This window comes from Macrobrachium rosenbergii, chromosome 4, assembly GCF_040412425.1.
Source record: "Macrobrachium rosenbergii isolate ZJJX-2024 chromosome 4, ASM4041242v1, whole genome shotgun sequence".
Taxonomy (NCBI): Eukaryota; Metazoa; Arthropoda; class Malacostraca; order Decapoda; family Palaemonidae; genus Macrobrachium; species Macrobrachium rosenbergii.
In genome coordinates this window covers 55,207,444-55,225,500 of record NC_089744.1, presented here as the reverse complement: position 1 = coordinate 55,225,500, position 18,057 = coordinate 55,207,444, and the positions used below count along the sequence as shown (strand labels likewise).

The following is an 18,057-nucleotide window of genomic DNA, read 5'->3' as shown; positions in this document are numbered from 1 at the left end:
CCAACCCAGATTCAGTTCCTAAGGTTCATGATATTCGAGCAGTTGCTACTTCCATTAATTACTTTCATAATATGGACTTCTCAGAACTCTCTAAATACACGGGTTGGAAATCACCTCTAGTGTTTAAACGCCACTATTTAAAATCGCTCGAAGCCCTGAAATTTTCTGCCATAGCTGTGGGAAGTGTCATCTCCCCACCTTAATTAATCATATCCTTGTCCTTTCCTTTTCCCCCCCGCCCGCCTGCCTCATTTACTTTTCTGCTTATTCTCCTGGTTGATTATACCTCACTGCCTGGCTCCTCATATTGATGTTTCTTGTACCTGTTATTGGAAAAAGTGTAATCTGATATGCCATGATTGTTTTTCTTATGGGGTACTGGACAGTTTTTATTTGGCTCCACGTACCCCAGATATATGTATATGTTAATGCTCATTGATTTTTTCTCTTACGTGTTTAGAATAAGTTTATGTGTATAGTATTAAGGTTATATTTACAGTTATTTTGTGCACTTTTCATGTTTCGCTTTGCTCAAGTAATTTTAAGATTTTTTGGGGCTTCTTTCTCCGTTGTGTCGGGACCTCCCCACGTCTCATAGTATTAAGTTTTTTGATGTGCCTTAGATTTAATATGCCTTAGTCTTAGTATTCTTGCTCACGAAAGAGATTGCTTAATTAAAATTATTTTGGTAAACTTTTGCCTTTTTCTTCAGATTACCCCCCATTTCTTTTTCCTGGTACTTGCAGCCTTGGCATGATTCTCTATCACGATTTCACCGGCTGACACGGGACTGGACTCAGAAAAGGGATTTTGACAAAGGAAAAATCTATTTCTGAGGAAGGTCCCGTGTCACCCGGTGACCCTCCCTGAATCACCTAGTACTCTCCCCCTCTTGCACATGCCAAGTCTGGGGTTAGTGCTAGCATGGAATGAGGTAGGTGGCGCTGGTGTCGCCGTCCTGGCGGGTGTTTGGTGTGGGGCTGTAACGGCTCACCGCTCTGTTCCGGGGTTTTGACAGGGAGAGATCTTTCGAGTAGGTTTCCGTGGTAGTGGTATTCACTCACCCCTCCTTATACCGACGTCTTCCTAGAAGACGCCGACTGGGGTAGTAACCCCAGCTTTCCTGAAAGCTCTTTTTCTCTGGTATATCTAGCAAGGTTATACCTAGAAATTCGTGCTGTAATGGAATTTCACCGGGTGACACGGGACCTTCCTCAGAAATAGATTTTTCCTTTGTCAAAATCCCTTTTTTAGAGACTGTGCCACACTCACGCGAAAATTCACCCTGTGCGAGGGGTTCTGGAACCTAACCTTGTGTAAGTTCAGGGTATGACTGTATAGTATTTTACTGTATAGTACTTTCTTTGCAATGGACCAGATGGTCAGTGCACAACTACTTGCTTTCAAGAAAATTAAAATTAGTTTCAGCCTTTGATTTACACTGAATGAAATTCTTTTTTGCATTAAACCAGGCTTCTTGCATAACAGTGTTAGTTTTGCTACATAAGGGGGTTTGTGTACTTGGCTGCACCACTAAATTTCATAACGTTGATAATATCTCTCCACACAGTCTTTCCAACTAATTTCTTCTTTACTTGAAATGCTGTAGTACTGTTTCACTGTAGCTCTGTACCTTCCTAATAGCTAAACTTTAAAGATTTCATAAAGATCTAGAAAAATTCTACTGTTTTTCTTTAAGAAGCAAATTTACAGATGAGAGAGTTGGAGGCACAGGAAAACTAAAATAAGAAGCCAAACTTTAAATAACACAAAATTTAGTACTGACTTGTTACTGCAGTATTTCGGCTAAAAGTTTTACATATTAATGCTGGAATATGATGAACATCAAGTAAAAATTTTAAGATTATAGGTAAAAACAGTTAGGTGGTAAACTATTGTGAATTCTGATTAAATATGAAAATATGAAAGAGTGAAGAGCAAATATATCTATAGCAAATTGACTGCTTAGTATAGGAGACTTAAAGCTAGCTCTCTCTCTCTCTCTCTCTCTCAAAAATGTTAAAATTATTTTTAATTAACCCTTAAACGCCGACTGGACGTATCACAAGTCGACTAAAATTGTCTGTCGGGTGACTCTCTCTCAACTCAAAAATTTCAACCTTCGGTCTCAAAACAGAAATGGTCGAAAAACACAATTGTAAGGTAAAACTCTTACTTTCTAGTAATATTCAATCATTTACCTTCATTTTGCAACCAATTGAAGTCTCTAGCACAATATTTCGATTTATGGTGAATTTTTGAAAAACTTTTTCTTTACGTCCGTAAGTAAAACATCGGCGAAAATTTCAGAAATTCTTTCAATATTGTTGTAATTTTTGCACCGTTTTATATTAGTAGTTACATAAAGTTTTATATATGAAAATGTGCACAATTTCATGTAAAATACAACAAAAACCCCATGGTTGTAGCTTTTATCAGTTTTGAAATATTTTCATATAAATTTTAAGTGCCAAAATTTCACCTTCAGTCAATTTTGACTTTGACCAAAATGGTCTTAAACGCAATGCTGTTGGCCAAAACTCTTACATTCTAGTAATATTCAATCATGTACCTTCATTTTGCAACAAATTGGAAGTCTCTATGCACAATATTTCGATTTATGGTGAATTTTGAAAAAACTTTTTCCTTACGTAAGTCCTGGAGACGTAACTCGGTCCAACATCTCGAAATTCTTTTGTCACTTTGTCGTAATCACCATTTTATATTAGTCGTTATCCAAAGCTTTATATATGAAAATGTGCGCAATTTCATGTAGAATACAAAATAAAATAACTCATAGTTGTAGCTTTATCAGTTTTGAAATATTTTCATATAAATCATGCAAAAATTTCAACCTTTGGTCAACTTTTGACTCAACCGAAATGGTCGAAAAATGCAATTGTAAGCTAAAACTCTTACATTCTAGTAATATTCAATCATTTACCTTCATTTTGCAACAAATTGGAAGTCTCTAGCACAATATTTCAATTTATGGTGAATTTTGAAAAAACTTTTTCCCTTCGTCCATGAGTAACTTGGCCGAAAATTTCAGAAATTCTTTCCTTATATTGTCGTAATTTTTGCACCGCTTTATATTAGTCGTTACATAAAGTTTTATATATGAAAATGTGCACAATTTCATGTAAAATACAACAAAAACAACCCATGGTTGTAGCTTTTATCAGTTTTGAAATATTTTCATATAAATCACGATAACTGCCAAAATTTCAACCTTCGGTCAATTTTGACTCAATTTAAATGGTCGAAAATGCAATTGTAAGCTAAAACTCTTACATTCTAGTAATATTCAATCATGTACCTTCATTTTGCAACAAATTGGAAGTCTCTAGCACAATATTTCGATTTATGGTGAATTTTAAAAAAAACTTTTTCTTTACGTCCACGCTGGTAACTCTGCCGAACATCTCAGAAATTCTTTCGTCACTTTGTCATAATGTTTGCACAGTTTTATATTAGTTGTTACATAAAGTTTTATATATGAAAATGTGCACAATTTCATGTAGAATACAACAAAAAATAACTCATGGTTGTAGCTTTTATCAGTTTTGAAATATTTTCATATAAATCACGATGTGCAAAAATTTCAACCTTCGGTCAACTTTGACCCGACCGAAATGGTCGAAAAATGCAATTGTAAGCTAAAACTCTTTCATTCTAGTAATATTCAATCATGTACCTTCATTTTGCAACAAACTGGAAGTCTCTAACACAATATTTCGATTTATGGTGAATTTTTGAAAAAACTTTTTCCTTACGTCCAGCACTCGGCCAACATCTCAGAAATTCTTTCGTCACTTTGTCGTAATGTTTGCACCGTTTTATATTAGTCGTTACATAAAGTTTTATATATGAAAATGTGCGCAATTTCATGTAGAATACAACAAAAAAATAACTCATGGTTGTAGCTTTTATCAGTTTTGAAATATTTTCATATAAATCACGATAAATAGAAAAATACTACCTTTGGTCAACTTTAACTCGACCAAATGGTCGAAAACTGCAATTGTAAGCTAAAACACTTACAGTCTAGTAATATTCAATGAATTACCTTCATTTTGCAACAAACGGGAAGTCTCTAGCACAATATTTCCATTTATGGTGAATTTTTTTTAAAAACTTTTTTATGTCCATGCGTTACGAATTCATGTATCATTTTGTGATATTTTCTCTGTGTTGCTTTGATCGTTTTGCAATTTGTTATATACCAAAATCATCGCAATTTAGTGTATAATACAGTGAAAAAAAATAACTCATTAGCTTTAACCATTTTGCTCACAGCGTGATTTATATACAATTATATATGAAATTTTTTTGCTCATATATATTTTTTATTTATATAAGATAATGATATTTTTTCATTTCTGATGGTTGCATACTAAACTTCAGGCAATGACAAAAAAAATTAGCCAAAATGAACTCTTAATCTTAAAAACTAAGCGTGCTGTGATTTAAAAAAAAAAACTTTTTTCCGCTTCAGCACTAACTCCCGAACGCTGCCGGCATACAGCAGACACTTTTGTAAATACAGTAGAGGCTCGGCGTTTAAGGGTTAACATCTACTAAATTATATTGCTTTTCATCATTTTGTTATTATTAAGGGGAGCGCTGGCGCCGTAAGGCCCCATTATAAAGTAAACGACTGTGTAAAGTCCCCGCTCAATGCGTTCTCTGTAATGAACATCCCGTTTTCTGTGGTGCCTTCACACTTCGACCTGGGGTCGACTGAACGCATATTATTACCATAATTGTGAATTGTATATTTTATTGTCTGTTCAAGTGACCATGCATTATGTACATGTGAAGGAGTATTTTTGTAACACATTAGACATTATTAATCATTATGTATTCTGTATGTACCTGTCTTGTTTTTGTAGAGAAATAGTTTAACCTCAAGTCACTGTAAATCTTTTTGTACCCGTGGTCTCTGCGAAGTACGCAGACATCTGCACGCCGCTTCATAAGCGGATCGCTTCATCAATAAACTAGCAGTACTTGTCCTCCTGCTCATTATTTTGCACCTCTCTCACAGTGGTGACCCCCAGAGTGGTTCCTGGAAACCATTAACGGACCCAAACGGTGACTAAGTCTTGGCCCGATGGACCAGACCCACGCCCTAACGGACTAACTATGGTGCTCTAACAAAGCTTTCGGGCGTTACCGACCCTCGTCGGCAGGTCACCAGCATCATTAGCGGAACCACACGGCACGCTCCCAAGCATGTGTATTGACGTGAGTGTTCCCTCACACTCCAAGTGAGAGCGCAGAATGAGCATGGAAGCAGACATTCCCAACCACATACAAATTACCGTGAACTTCTCGGAGGCAGACATCTCCCTCGCACAACCCCTTCCCGTGCTCTCCTTCACACCGGTACCTGCACCCTGCGCGATGACCCCCCCCGACGGACCAACCAAAGGCAGCCTTCAGCATAAGGCTGCTGCCATTCACCAATCAAAACGCAGCATCCTGGTTCTATAGGGTCGAGGGGCAATTGAGGGTAGAAGGCCTAACCAACAAGGTGTTGAAGGCAGACATAGCCATCAACACCCTCCCGGAGGAGATATACAAGAAGATTACCCCATGGTTAATGATGATGTCGAACCCTGCCACCTTCCAGGAGTTAAAAGCCACTCTCGTCGAGACCTGCTCCCTGCCGGTCTCCGAGAGAGCTCCCCGCGCCCTCAACCTCGCCCTCAACCCCCGGCAGGAGGGAAACCTCTTGGAAACGTGTCATGCCCTCCAGGACCTCCTCCTCCTCCCCGAGACTGACAGCAGTGGCAGGCAGAAAGAAATCAGCCTGTCGAGGGAGATCACAGAGGCATACACCCTGCCGGTCAAGGACCTGATCAGGATGGTGCAACAGCTGACGGACTCCATGAAGGCAGCAAAGTGGGCGTCCACGCCCACACACCCCATCATCTGCCTCCAGCTGGAGGACCCCACCACGGAGGCCATCAACGTCGTTGAACAGAAAAGGCCATCCCACCAGCAGGAGGGGCCAGGGCTTTACTATTACCACCGGAGGTTCGGGAGAGCTGCCAGGAGATGCGAAGCCCCCTGCTGTTTCTTCCCTTTCAAAAAACGGGAAGGCGGCGGCCACCCACACAGGCCACCATGGCAGCAGCAACTGAAACACCCAGGGGCCCCGTACCAGTAGGTTTTTACGTCCGAGACACCGTCTCCGGCAGGATGATGTTGGTCAACACTGGAGCCACGCAGTCAGTGTTCCCGCCTTCAAGAGAGGGCTGCAGAAGTCTGCCGGACCCGACTGCCTCCCTGACTGCCGCCAATGGGTCCCCCATCCTCTCCTACGGCACCAAGCTCCTGTCAATCTCCATCCTTGGCTGGAGATACAAGTGAAAATTCATCGACACGGACATTAGGACCCCGCTCCTGGGGGCGGACTTCCTCGCCCACTTCGGACTGGCAGTCGACGTCGGCAGCAAACACCTGCTGGACACCGAGTTCTGCCAGTCCCTGCCCTTGTCGCCGGGCGCCAGGGAGCCCGCCATCTGTTCCATCGCGCCCCACCAGTATGGTTCCCTTCTGAAGGAATTCCCAGAAGTCTTCAAACCTGAGCTTCGCCAGGTGCCCGGGGCCCCTGCCAAACATGGGATAATACCATCACATCAAAACAAAGGGCCCCCCGACACATGCGAAGTTCCGACGGCTTCCCCCACAGCGCCTTCAGGAGGCCAAGAAGGCCTTTGCTGAGATGGAAAGGATGGGCATATGCAGAAAGGCTCCCAGCCCATGGGCCTCCCCCTTCACATGGTGCAGAAAGCGGACAGCACCTGGAGGCCCTGCGGCGACTACAGGCGGTTCAACCTTGCTACAGAACCCGATCATTACCCCCTGCCAAACATGCAGGACCTAACGGCCTCTTTCCACAGGGCCAAAATATTCTCAAAGTTGGATCTTTTAAAATCATATTTTCAGGTACCAGTAGCACCAGAAGACATCCCCAAAACTGCCATCGTCACACCCTTTGGGTCCCATGTCTTCGCCTTCTCCACCTTCGGCCTGAGGAACTCAGGCATGTCCTTCCAGAGGTTGATGGACAGCATCCTGGGGGACCTGGACTTCTGCGTCTGCTACGTCGACGATATCCTAATCTTTTCCAGATCCCAGAAGGAACACCTGCAGCACATCCTGAGGGTCCTGCAATGCCTGCAAGAAAGTGGCCTCGTTGTCAGGTTCAACAAGTGCACCTTCGGCACTGAGAAGGTGGAATTCCTGGCCCACGAGATATCCCCCAGGGGGCATCCACCTAATGTTGTCGAAGGTCGAGGCTGTCGAGAAGTTCCCCACCCCTACCTCCTTCGGGGCTGTACAAGAATTGCTCAGAATGGTTAACTACAACAGGAGATTCATCCCGGGGATCGCGCACACCATGGACCTCAAAGGTCGTCCAAAGACCTTAGCGTGGGGCCCCGACCAGCAGAAGGCCATCCTTGCCAAGGCAACATCTTTGGCCCACCAGGACCCCAACGCTCCCCTCCAGCTAATGACGGACACCAGCAATGTCGCCTGCGGAGATGTCCTGGAACAAGTCATCAGTGGGACCCCTCAGCCCAACAACTTCTTCAGCAGGAGGCTAAACCCCACCGAGTCCCGCTACAGCATCTTCGACCGGGAACTCTTCGCAGTATACCAGACGGTACAGCACTTCAAGTTCATCCTGGAGGGGACGCCCTTGACGATTTGGACTGACCACCAGCTGCTGGTCCACGCCTTAACGAAGCTAGGGGACGCATGGTCCTCTAGGCAGCAGTGGCACCTCGCAGCCGTCGCGGAGTTCACCTGCACTATCAAATACCTCCCCGACAGGAAGAACCCAGTAGCCGACGCCCTCTCGAGGATCGAGATCGACGCAGTGCAGCTCAGGATCGACTACAAGGACCTCACCCGCGAACAGGCCACAGACCTGGAGACCCCGGCCTACCGCACAGCCGTCACATCGCTGAAATGGGAGGACGTGCCCCTCGGCTCGGGAGGGTCAACACTACTGAGAGACGTTAGCACTGGACGGCCCTGCCCCCTGGTGCCTGCCTCCAGACGTTGCCAGGCTACTGATGAATGAGTTTGTCTGGCATGGCATACGGAAGGACGCGACGGCCTGGGCAAGGCATTGTATGCATTGTCAGGACAGCAAAGTAGGACCGCACACTGAATCTGGGGTGGGCGAGTTTCCCCAGCCAAAGAGACGCTTCAGGCACATCCACGTCGACGTGGTGGGTCCTCTTCCCCATCAGGAGGAGCCAGATACCTTCTAACAGTCGTCGTCCGCTCCACCAGGTGGCCCGAAGCTACACCCATGGAAGAAGACACCTCCAGTGCGTGCGCAGAAGCCCTCCTCTCCAGCTGGATCAGCTGGTTCGGTGTCCTGGACCACATAACGACAGACAGAGGACCGCTTTCCTGTCTGAGCTGTGGACCGCCCTGGCACGCCTAATGGGGACCACTCATCACAGCACCACCGCCTACAACCCTGCAGCCAACGGAATGGTAGAAAGGTTCCATGGGTCTCTGAAGGCGTCCCTCATGGCTTGTTGTTCCTCCGAGAATTGGAAGTACCAGCTGCCCTGGGTCCTCCTCGGGTCAAGAACCAACCCCAGAGCCAACGGCGACCCTCCTCAGCAGAAAAAGTCTACAAGGAGACCCTGGTAGTCCCGGGGGAACGCGTCACAGAAGATAGGGACGACATAGCGATGCAGAGGCTCCGTGACAGGGTTGGGAAGTTCGCCCCCTGCCAGAGGACATACACCAACAGGACATCCCCCTTCATGCCTCCCGGTCTGTCCTCCGCCACCCACGTCTTTTTCAGGGATGACGCCGTGCAGCCACCCTTAACCAGGCCCTACAGAGGACCTTTCCTTGTACTGGCAAGGAACAAAAAGGCATTCTGGGTAGCTGTCCATGGGCAAGAAGACTGGATATCTGTAGACCGCCTCAAGCCCGCATTCCTGGAGGAGGACATCTGAGGCGGTTCCCAAAGCTTCCCGCAGGGTTTAGCAACCCCTCGGACAGCCCCATGCGCAAGAAAAAGTCGTGGGCGTCCCCGGAAAACCCAGAAAACAGGCAGGGAGGCACCCCAACACACCGCTCCAGAGGGCGCTGGGGAAGGCGACCACCCCCTCCAGTTGACATCAAGAAAGCAGGGCCTCCTCCGTCATCCCAGCAGATACCTGCTTTGATCAGACGTTATCTACATCTTGTGGTGGGACTATTGTAAAGTCCCCACTCAACGTGTTCTTTGTAATGAACATCCCGTTTTCTGCGGTGCCTTCACATTCGACCTGGGGTCAACCGAACACATATTATTACCATAATTGTGAATTGTATATTTTATCGTCTGTTCAAGTGACCATACATTACGTACATGTAATGGAGTATTTTTGTAACATATCAGACATTATTAATCATTATGTATTTTGTATGTACCTGTCCTGTTTTTGTAGAGAAATAATTTGACCTCAGGTCACCTGTAAATCTTTGTACCCGTGGTCTCTGCGAAGTATGCAGATGTCGGCACGCAGCTTTATAAGCGGATCGCTTCATCAATAAACTAGCAGTACTTGTCTTCCAGCTTTATAAGCGGATCGCTTCATCAATAAACTAGCAGTCCTTGTCTTCCTGCTTGTTATTTCACACCTCTCTCATGACTGTTTCTACCTTATGATTGAAGGGATTTTCTTCAAATTGTTACCACTTATTCTACAACTAATAATGAAAATTCTCTCGTAGGGAAATTTAGAAATTTGACCTTAAGCTCATTTGTTTTGCAGTTTAAGAAAAAATCATGACGTCAATTTTCAAAAATAATATGCAAAATTAAAAAGTGCACAGAAAATTGATTTTCCTGACAATAAAAAGATATATAGTTATACTGCACTCTGTAAAAGTTTGATTGAATTTGATTCACTCTTCTTGGAGAAATAAGCATTTAGTTTTAAAAAAAGTAAGTTTTGAGAAAACAGCAAAACAAAAAAATTTTTTCAACTTTCAAAAATACTGAGAGAATCAAGACATCTTGAGCAAGTTATCCCTATATCATTATAATCCTGTTTTCTCTACCATGTCCTGTAGAGAGAGAGGGATATTTTAGTGGGTGACAATTATTTTGAGTAAATTTTGTTCACATTTGTTTTACATGCTTTTTTTACAATTTGTCGTTAACAGTGCTGCACAAGCAATGAACAAAATTGTTCATGAACTAATCTAAAAAATTTTTTTAGCAATAACATTTCAGGATATGATTACCAACACATAAAACAGTCCAAAAGTAGGTCCTTGACTTACAGCGGGGGATCCGTTAAATCACCATGCTGTAAGATGATTTCCGCCGTAAGTTGTGTTTCACTATTATCAGTGTTTGTTGCATCAAGTTACAGCACTGTTAACTTGAAGCCTATTTTTGCCATTAGTGCCATCAACGGTACTTACAACTTTGGCGCTGTGAAACGCTATTAACGGCACTGAAAAAGTGCCATAAGATCGAATCCACCTTGAGTTGGTGTTGCCATAAGCCGGTGACACACTGAATAACTTACTTGATCCTATCCTGAATTATTCATACAGATGTTTTTTACAAATCTTTTTTACAATTTGTGGTTTACAGTGCCATACAATTGATAAACAAAATTGTCAATAAACCAATCTAAAAATTTTTTTAGCATTATTGCTTCAGGATACAGTATGTTTATTTAGACATAAAACAGTTAAAAGCTGTTAATAACTAAAATTTGATAATTCATCGAAATCCAGCAGTCAGCGTGGTCCTTAATACAGTTCTAAAGGACATAAAAGCACAAGTGATTACATCATAAGCTCTCTTGTCTTCTTGACTAAATAAAAAAATTAAATTTGAATGAAAATCTACTGTGTTGCCTGTATCATCACTTCACCATTGTTAAAAATTTCAATAGGAGATAACCAAGGCAAATTAATGTTATGTCTTTGGTTATATCAGAGGCTTGTTAGTCATCGTTAAACTACTTAAAACTTTGCCCAAGATCTGACTGGGCCTCCTCCGACCCTATTCCATTTTATCCAGATCTTTTAATGTGGGTAATCAGCCACAAAAACACAAGATTATGGTATTAGTGTATAAAATCAATTTAATAATAAATTTTGTTATAATGCATACAATTACTGAAATAGACTATACTTATTTTCACAAATAAAAATGATATTTTTATGATAAAATAAAGTTTTGTACATACTTACCCGGCAGATATATACTTAGCTATAGTCTCCGACGTTCCCGACAGAAATTCAAATTTACGCATGCACACGCGACAGGTAGGTCAGGTGATCTACCATACCCGCCGCTGGGTGGCGGGAATAGGAACCATTCCCGTTTTCTAATCAGATTTTCTCTTCCACCTGTCTCCTGAGGGGAGGCTGGGAGGGCCATTAATCATATATATCTGCCAGGGAAGTATGTACAAAACTTTATTTTATCATAAAAATATCATTTTTGTACATGCAACTTACCCATCAGATATATACTTAGCTGATTGGCACCCTTGGAGGAGGGCAAGAGACAGCTAATAACTAAAAATGGGAAACAACATATAAAAGGATATACAAAACAACATGGTTCTTACCTGATTGGGCAGACTTCATGGATACTGTCTATGAGTCTGCTTGCCTCAAGAGCTTCAGCGAGGATGTGACCTATGACTGACAGCCCTTCTGGATCGTGTCAATGGGGATGACCCACTTACATGACAGAGCCTGTTATGGATCATGTCAATGGGGCTGACCCACTTACATGACAGAGCCCTTTACCTGAATCATATCAATCGGGGCTATCCTCTTACATGACAGAGCTAGGTATTAACAAAAAACTACAAGGAGCTAAACAACCAATCCCGACCACCTGACCAAGCCTAACCTTGTTAGTGATAAGAGATGAAAGGGAGGCTTTACCCAACACTCTCTTCCAACAGACCATAAAAAACACATCACCACGCATTAAAAGAAAACAACTAACATAGCTAGACTAAAAAGGATTAGATTCAGCTCCTTGACCCAGCACCGAATCCACGGATACGTAAGCTCCGAGAGAGAAGCACTTCTCATAAGTAACACGCACATCTCTCAAATAATGAGAAGCGAACACCGAATTACATCTCCAGTAAGTAGAGTCCACAATAGACTGGAGAGACCAAGACTTGTGAAAAGCCAGAGAAGTAGCTATGGCTCTCACCTCATGTGCATTAACTCTCAGGAGCTTCAAGTGCTTGTCCTTGCAAGAAAGATGCGCCTCCTTGATGATGTCTTTGATAAAGAATGCCTGGGCGTTCTTAGAAATAGTTCTTGTAGGATCCTTTATTGAGCACCAAAGACTTTCAGTATTGCCTCCGAGCTGTTTCTTTCTATCTAGATAGAATTTAAGGCTTCTCACTGGACAGAGAGTGTTCTCCAACTCTTGTCCTGTTAAAGTCGAAAGTCCTTTGACCTCAAAACTCCTAGGCCATGGCTTGGAAGGGTTCTCATTCTTCGCTAGGAAGAGAGGTTTAAAGGAGCAAATCGCAGAGTCCTTTTTAAAACCGACTGTACCTTCCAAAGCCTGCAGTTCACTTAATCTCTTTGCCATAGCAAGAGCAAAAAGGAACAAAGACTTCCTAGTCAGATCCCTGAACGAAGCCGATCGAGGAGGCTCAAACTTCTCGGACATCAGGAATTTCAAAACCACGTCCAAATTCCAGCTGGGAGGTCTAGGGGACTTGTTTTTAGACATTTCAAATGATCTGATAAGGTCGTGAAGGTCCTTATTCTCCGAGATGTTCAGATCTCTATGTCTAAAAACCAAGAAAGCATACTTCTGTATCCCTTAATGGTGGAAACCGCCAGATTGCAATGTTCCCTTAAGTAAATAAGGAAATCCATGCATGTCCGTTACAGAGGTACTGGAAGAGGACACTTTCTGAGCTCTGCACCATCTTCTAAAACCTCCCACTTCGACTGGTAGAGGCGCAAGGTAGAAGATCTCCTGGCTCTGGCGATAACCTTTGCAGCCTTGCGAAAAAACCCTTCGCTCTAACCAATCCTTTGATAGTCTGAAGGCAGTTAGGTTGAGAGCGGGGAGATTCTTGTGGAATCTGTCGAAGTGGGGCTGTCTGAGAAGATCGCTCCTGAGAGGGAGCGACCTGGGAAAATCCATCATCCATTCCAGTACCTCTGTGAACCAGTCTTGAGATGGCCAAAAGGGGCGATCAGGGTCAATCTTGGTGCCTGTCGAGGCAGCGAATTTTCTTACTACCTCCCCAGGATCTTGAAGGGGGAAAAGCATACCCGGCCCAGACCTTCCCAATTTAGGAGAAGGCCGTCTATCGCTACTGCTCTGGGGTCCGAGATAGAGGAGCAGTAGGTCTCAGTCTTGCATTCCAATGAGTGGCGAAGAGGTCGATATTGGGTCTCCCCAAAGGCTCCACAGCCTTTAGCAAACCTCTGGATGGAGGGTCTACTCCGTGGGAAGAACTTGGTTCTTCCTGCTTAGTAGGTCTGCTCTCACATTCCTTTCCCCCCTGTACAAACCTGGTGAGGAGAATGATGTTCCTCTCCTCCGCCCACAGCAGCAGCCTCCTTGCTGTGTTGTAAAGGGAGAAGGAGTGTGTTCCTCCCTGCTTCCTGTTGATGTGCCAGGACATCTGTTCTCCTTCCCAGATGCCTGACACTTCTTCCGAGCCTAGTGTTGCTCCCCAACCCGATTCCGATGCGTCTGAAAACAACACTAGGTGAGGGCTCGGCGGTTGAAGAGGAATTCCTCGACCCAGCTTCTGGGGGTCCAACCACCAATGGAGATGTCCTTTATCTGTCCCGAAACAAGGAAGGAATCTGTTAATTCTTGGGACTTCCGATCCCAATTTTCGTTCAGGAAGAACTGAAGAGGTCTTAGGTGCAGCCTTCCTAGAGAAACGAACTGCTCCAGCGAGGAAATGGTCCCCAGCAGACTCATCCACTCCCTCGCGGAACAACTGTCCTTCTCTAAAAAGGCTGTCACCTTCTGCAGGCAGCGTTCCCTTCTTTCCAGGGAGGGAAACGCTTGAAAACCCCGAGAATCCATCAGAATCCCCAGGTAGACAATCCTCTGCTGAGGAATCATCTGGGATTTCTCGAGGTTTACTAAAAGTCCTAGGGACTGGATCAATTTTAAGGTGAGAGATAGGTCCTCCAGACAACGGTCTCTCGAATGGGCACGAATCAGCCAATCGTCGAGATACAAGGAGATCCTTACCCCTCTAAATGTAGCCAATGAGCCACATTTTTAGAATGCTCGTGAACACTTGAGGGCTGTCGAAAGTCCAAAGCACAGAGCCCTGAACTGGAAGGTTCTTTCATTGACCAAGAACCTGAGGTACTTCCTGGAGGAGGGATGGATGGGTACATGGAAGTAGGCATCCTGAAGGTCGAGGGACACCATCCAATCCCCTGGACGAAGAGACCACAGAATAGAGGATGTCGTCTCCATCGAGAACTTCTTCTTGATGACAAAAACGTTCAGGCACTCACGTCCAGCACCGGTCTCCAACCCCCCGGTTTTCGGCACCAGAAAAAGCTGATTGTAAAACCCCGGGAATGAAGATCTTGAACCAGTTCTATGGCTGCTTTTGCCAGCATTTGATCGACAGCTAGCAGAAGGGCTTGTCTTGAAACAGAGTCCTTGTATCTTGCCGATAACTCCCTTGGAGTTGTTGTCAAGGGAGGTTTTTCCCTGAAGGGGATGAGGTATCCTTTCCTCAGAATGGAGAGGGACCAGTCGTCCGCCCCCTCTGTGCCCAGACCTCGGCGAAGTTCAGTAGTCTGGCACCCACTGGCGTCTGGAGGACTTGATTCTCACTTGGACTTCCTGACCGGGAGTCCCGAAGGTCTTCCTCTTCTTTCAGGTCTGCGCCTTCTGAAAGACCTGGTACCTCGAAAGGGCTCCTGAAAGGGAGCCTTCTCCTTCTTTGCAATTGGCGTTGCAGGTCTCATCCTTTTCGAGGATTGTGCAAGAAGATCTTGGGAAGCCTTTTCTGACAAAGATCGAGAAATCTCCTTTACTGTCTCTTGGGGAACAGATGGCTCGAAAGAGGAGCGCACAAGAGGAGGACCTCTGGAGAGGAGAATCAGATTTTGATAAAAAGGAGCTGAAGACGGATCTCTTCTTCAGCAACCCAGTTCCAAAAAGGGAAGCGATCTCCGTAGAGCCGTCCATGACCGCCTTGTCTAGGCAAGACAAAACGCTGCTGAGGTCTTCCATACTGATGAAGTCTTCGTCTGAAGTCCTCTTAGCTAAGGCCCCGAGAGACCAGTCCATGAAGTTGAAGACTTCTAGGATACGGAAAAGGCCCTTGAGGAAATGATCCAGTTCACACATACCCCAAGAAGCCTTGGCCGAATTGAGAGAGAGCCTTCTTGAAGAATCGACCAAGGAAGAGAAGTCCGATCCAGCCGATGAGGGGAGGGTCAACCCCATCGGTTCCTTGGTCTCATACCATATTCCAGCTCTGCCAGAGAGTCTGGAAGGAGGCAAGGAGAAAACTGTCTTGCCAGCATCTTTTTTCGATTGAAGCCACTCCCCGAAGCGCTTAAACGCCTTCTTCATTGAGATCGTCGGACGCATCTTCACCATAGAGGAGGATCTAGAGGTCTTCGTGCTTGAAAGCATAGAGCCAGGAGAAGGAGGAGAAGCAGGTTTACGGGAATCTCCAAACTCCTGAACTAGTAAAGTTGTCAACCTCTTATAGTCAGAAATACTGACATCCTTGGGGGATTCATCCTCCGACAAAACTTCCAGGCCCGTAGGAGGAGGAGAACGCTTGGACGAAGAAGGGCACTTGACAGGAGAAGAGCGCCTAGAAGGAGAGGAGCCTCTGACCACTGAAGAGCGCTTATCAGGGGAGAACCGCCTGCTAAAAGTCTGGCGCCTGACAGGAGAAGAGCCTCTAACTGACGAATGGTCCTTACTAGGAGAGGGGCGCCTTACTAGGAGGGTGGCTGGGAGGCGCCTTCTATGTGCAGAAGGAGACTTGAAGGAAGAGCTGGGGAGAGGCGCTTCTAACAGGAGAAGAACAGAAGTACGAGACTTGAAGGAGAAGCGCTATCTTGAAGAGCGCCAGCAGAGAAGCTTGACAAGGAGAGGAGCGCCTCAGTGAAGAAGAAGAGCGCCTCAATGAAGAAGGAATCCTCAGAAAGGGAGTTCCGGAGAAGAGCGCCTGCAAACTGAAGGGCGCTTGCTGGGAGAAGGATGTTTCTTGGAGGACTTGATGGGAAGAGAAACATCCTTCCTACGAGAAGAGCTCTTAGCCAAAGAGCCAGCAAGAGCAGAAAGCTGAGCCTGGAGGCCAACCAGGATCTGCTTAGTGGACTCCTGAGCCCCTGAAGAAGAAGAGGGGGATCTTGGAGCTCTCTTCTTCACAAGGAGAACCCTCTGGGAAGCGTTCTGGGCTGGAATCCATAGCGTCTCCTCTAGGCGCCTTCCAGGTCCTCTTCAAGGGCGACTCCTTGGCCGAACTCCACCCGCGCTTGGGCGAAGACGAAGCAGAAGAAGAAAAACACTTCCTCAGGATCCCTTTTCTGTGGCGATCCAAGGCAGCCTGGGACGCGTCAACAGGAGCTGCCGAAGGGACGCCTGACCGTTGGGAATGCTCTTCATCCCCCTTGCGGCTGTCGACATTCCTCCTCCACTGGGTCTGGGAGTTTGGAAGAGGTCTAGGCCTAGGAGCGATGCGGAGCCGGTCAGACGCCCCCTCCACTACACTGGGGACACTACACAAATCACTGTCACTTTTTACCTTTTTCTCCTCCATTGCACGCATCTGCAATTGCATCTTACGGATCGTGGCTTTCATGGCAGCCATCTCCGACGACGAATCCACAGGTTCGACGAAGGGTGAAGGAGCTGAAACCAAAGGAGTGACAGGAGAATCTGCAAGAATATTAGGGTCTACTTCTAACTCCTTAGAGAGAGACCTACTCGAGCTCCTAGAAGAAGCCTTCCTAGCTCTATCCTTCTCCAGCTTACGTACATAAGCACTCAAAGCCTTCCATTCTTGATCAGTAAGATTCTCGCATTCATTACAAGTGTTATCAATACAACAGTCATTCCCCCAACACCTCATACATACAGTGTGAGGATCTACCGAAGCTTTCAGTAGTCTCACCTTACACTCAGGTCTAACACACACACACGAAAAACCGGTGTAACACTCTGATCAGACATCCTTAAAGAAAAATCCAAAGCCAAATTCAAAAAACAATCCACAAAAAGCGTATGCCAAGCCAAAGATCTAATCGTCACCAAAGGTCAGTCCAAAATAAATCCTTAGCGAGCAAAAAATGAAAATCAAGCAGGAGGAACCAACAACAGATGTTGCCGGAACCAGCGACAGAGAAAATCTGATTAGAAAACGGAATGGTTCTATTCCCGCCACCCAGCGGCAGGTATGGTAGATCACCTGACCTATCTGTCGCGTGTGCTGCGAAATTTGAATTTCTGTCGGGAACGTCGGAGACTATAGCTAAGTATATATCTGACGGGTAAGTTGCATGTACAAAATTGTAAACTTACTTCGTTTTCTCCTTTGCAGAGTCAGGTGTTTTTGTTTTTCTCTTTGGTTGAGACGTGCTTTCTGATGAAAAGGATTCTTCACTACCTTCTGGAAGATTCAATCCATTCTCATGCTCACGAGTTAAAAACTTGATATTAACATCTAAAGACGTGTCTTTTTCCAGTTCAGTCTGATCAAAATATGGATTTGGAAAAATAGGTATTTTGTCATCAGCTGAAGGCTGATTGGGATAAAATTCCTTTACAGTTATATTTTGAAAAAGACGAGCTTCTGAACTTTCTCCATCTTGGGGATCAGTCTCAGATTCTTGTTTAATGTTCCTGAAAAGATAAATAAAACCAATTTATGAGATGAAGTACAAAAAATAGCTATAAAAGTAAAGTACCATCAGATTAAAGTATCAGTACAAATTATCAAAATAATAACTATATTCACAATGAAACTTTCTCTCTTATTTTTAAATCCATCACTA

General features: G+C 44.8%; 1 protein-coding gene across 1 annotated transcript in view; it reads right to left on the bottom strand.

The window, feature by feature from the left end:
• LOC136834727 (uncharacterized) overlaps nt 1–18,057 on the bottom strand; it is a 223,422-nt gene that overhangs the window by 77,348 nt on the left and 128,017 nt on the right. The window contains exon 8 of the mRNA XM_067097319.1: nt 17,585–17,905. Within this exon, the coding sequence (XP_066953420.1) occupies nt 17,585–17,905 (321 nt within the window). The remainder of the gene's footprint in view (nt 1–17,584; nt 17,906–18,057) is intronic.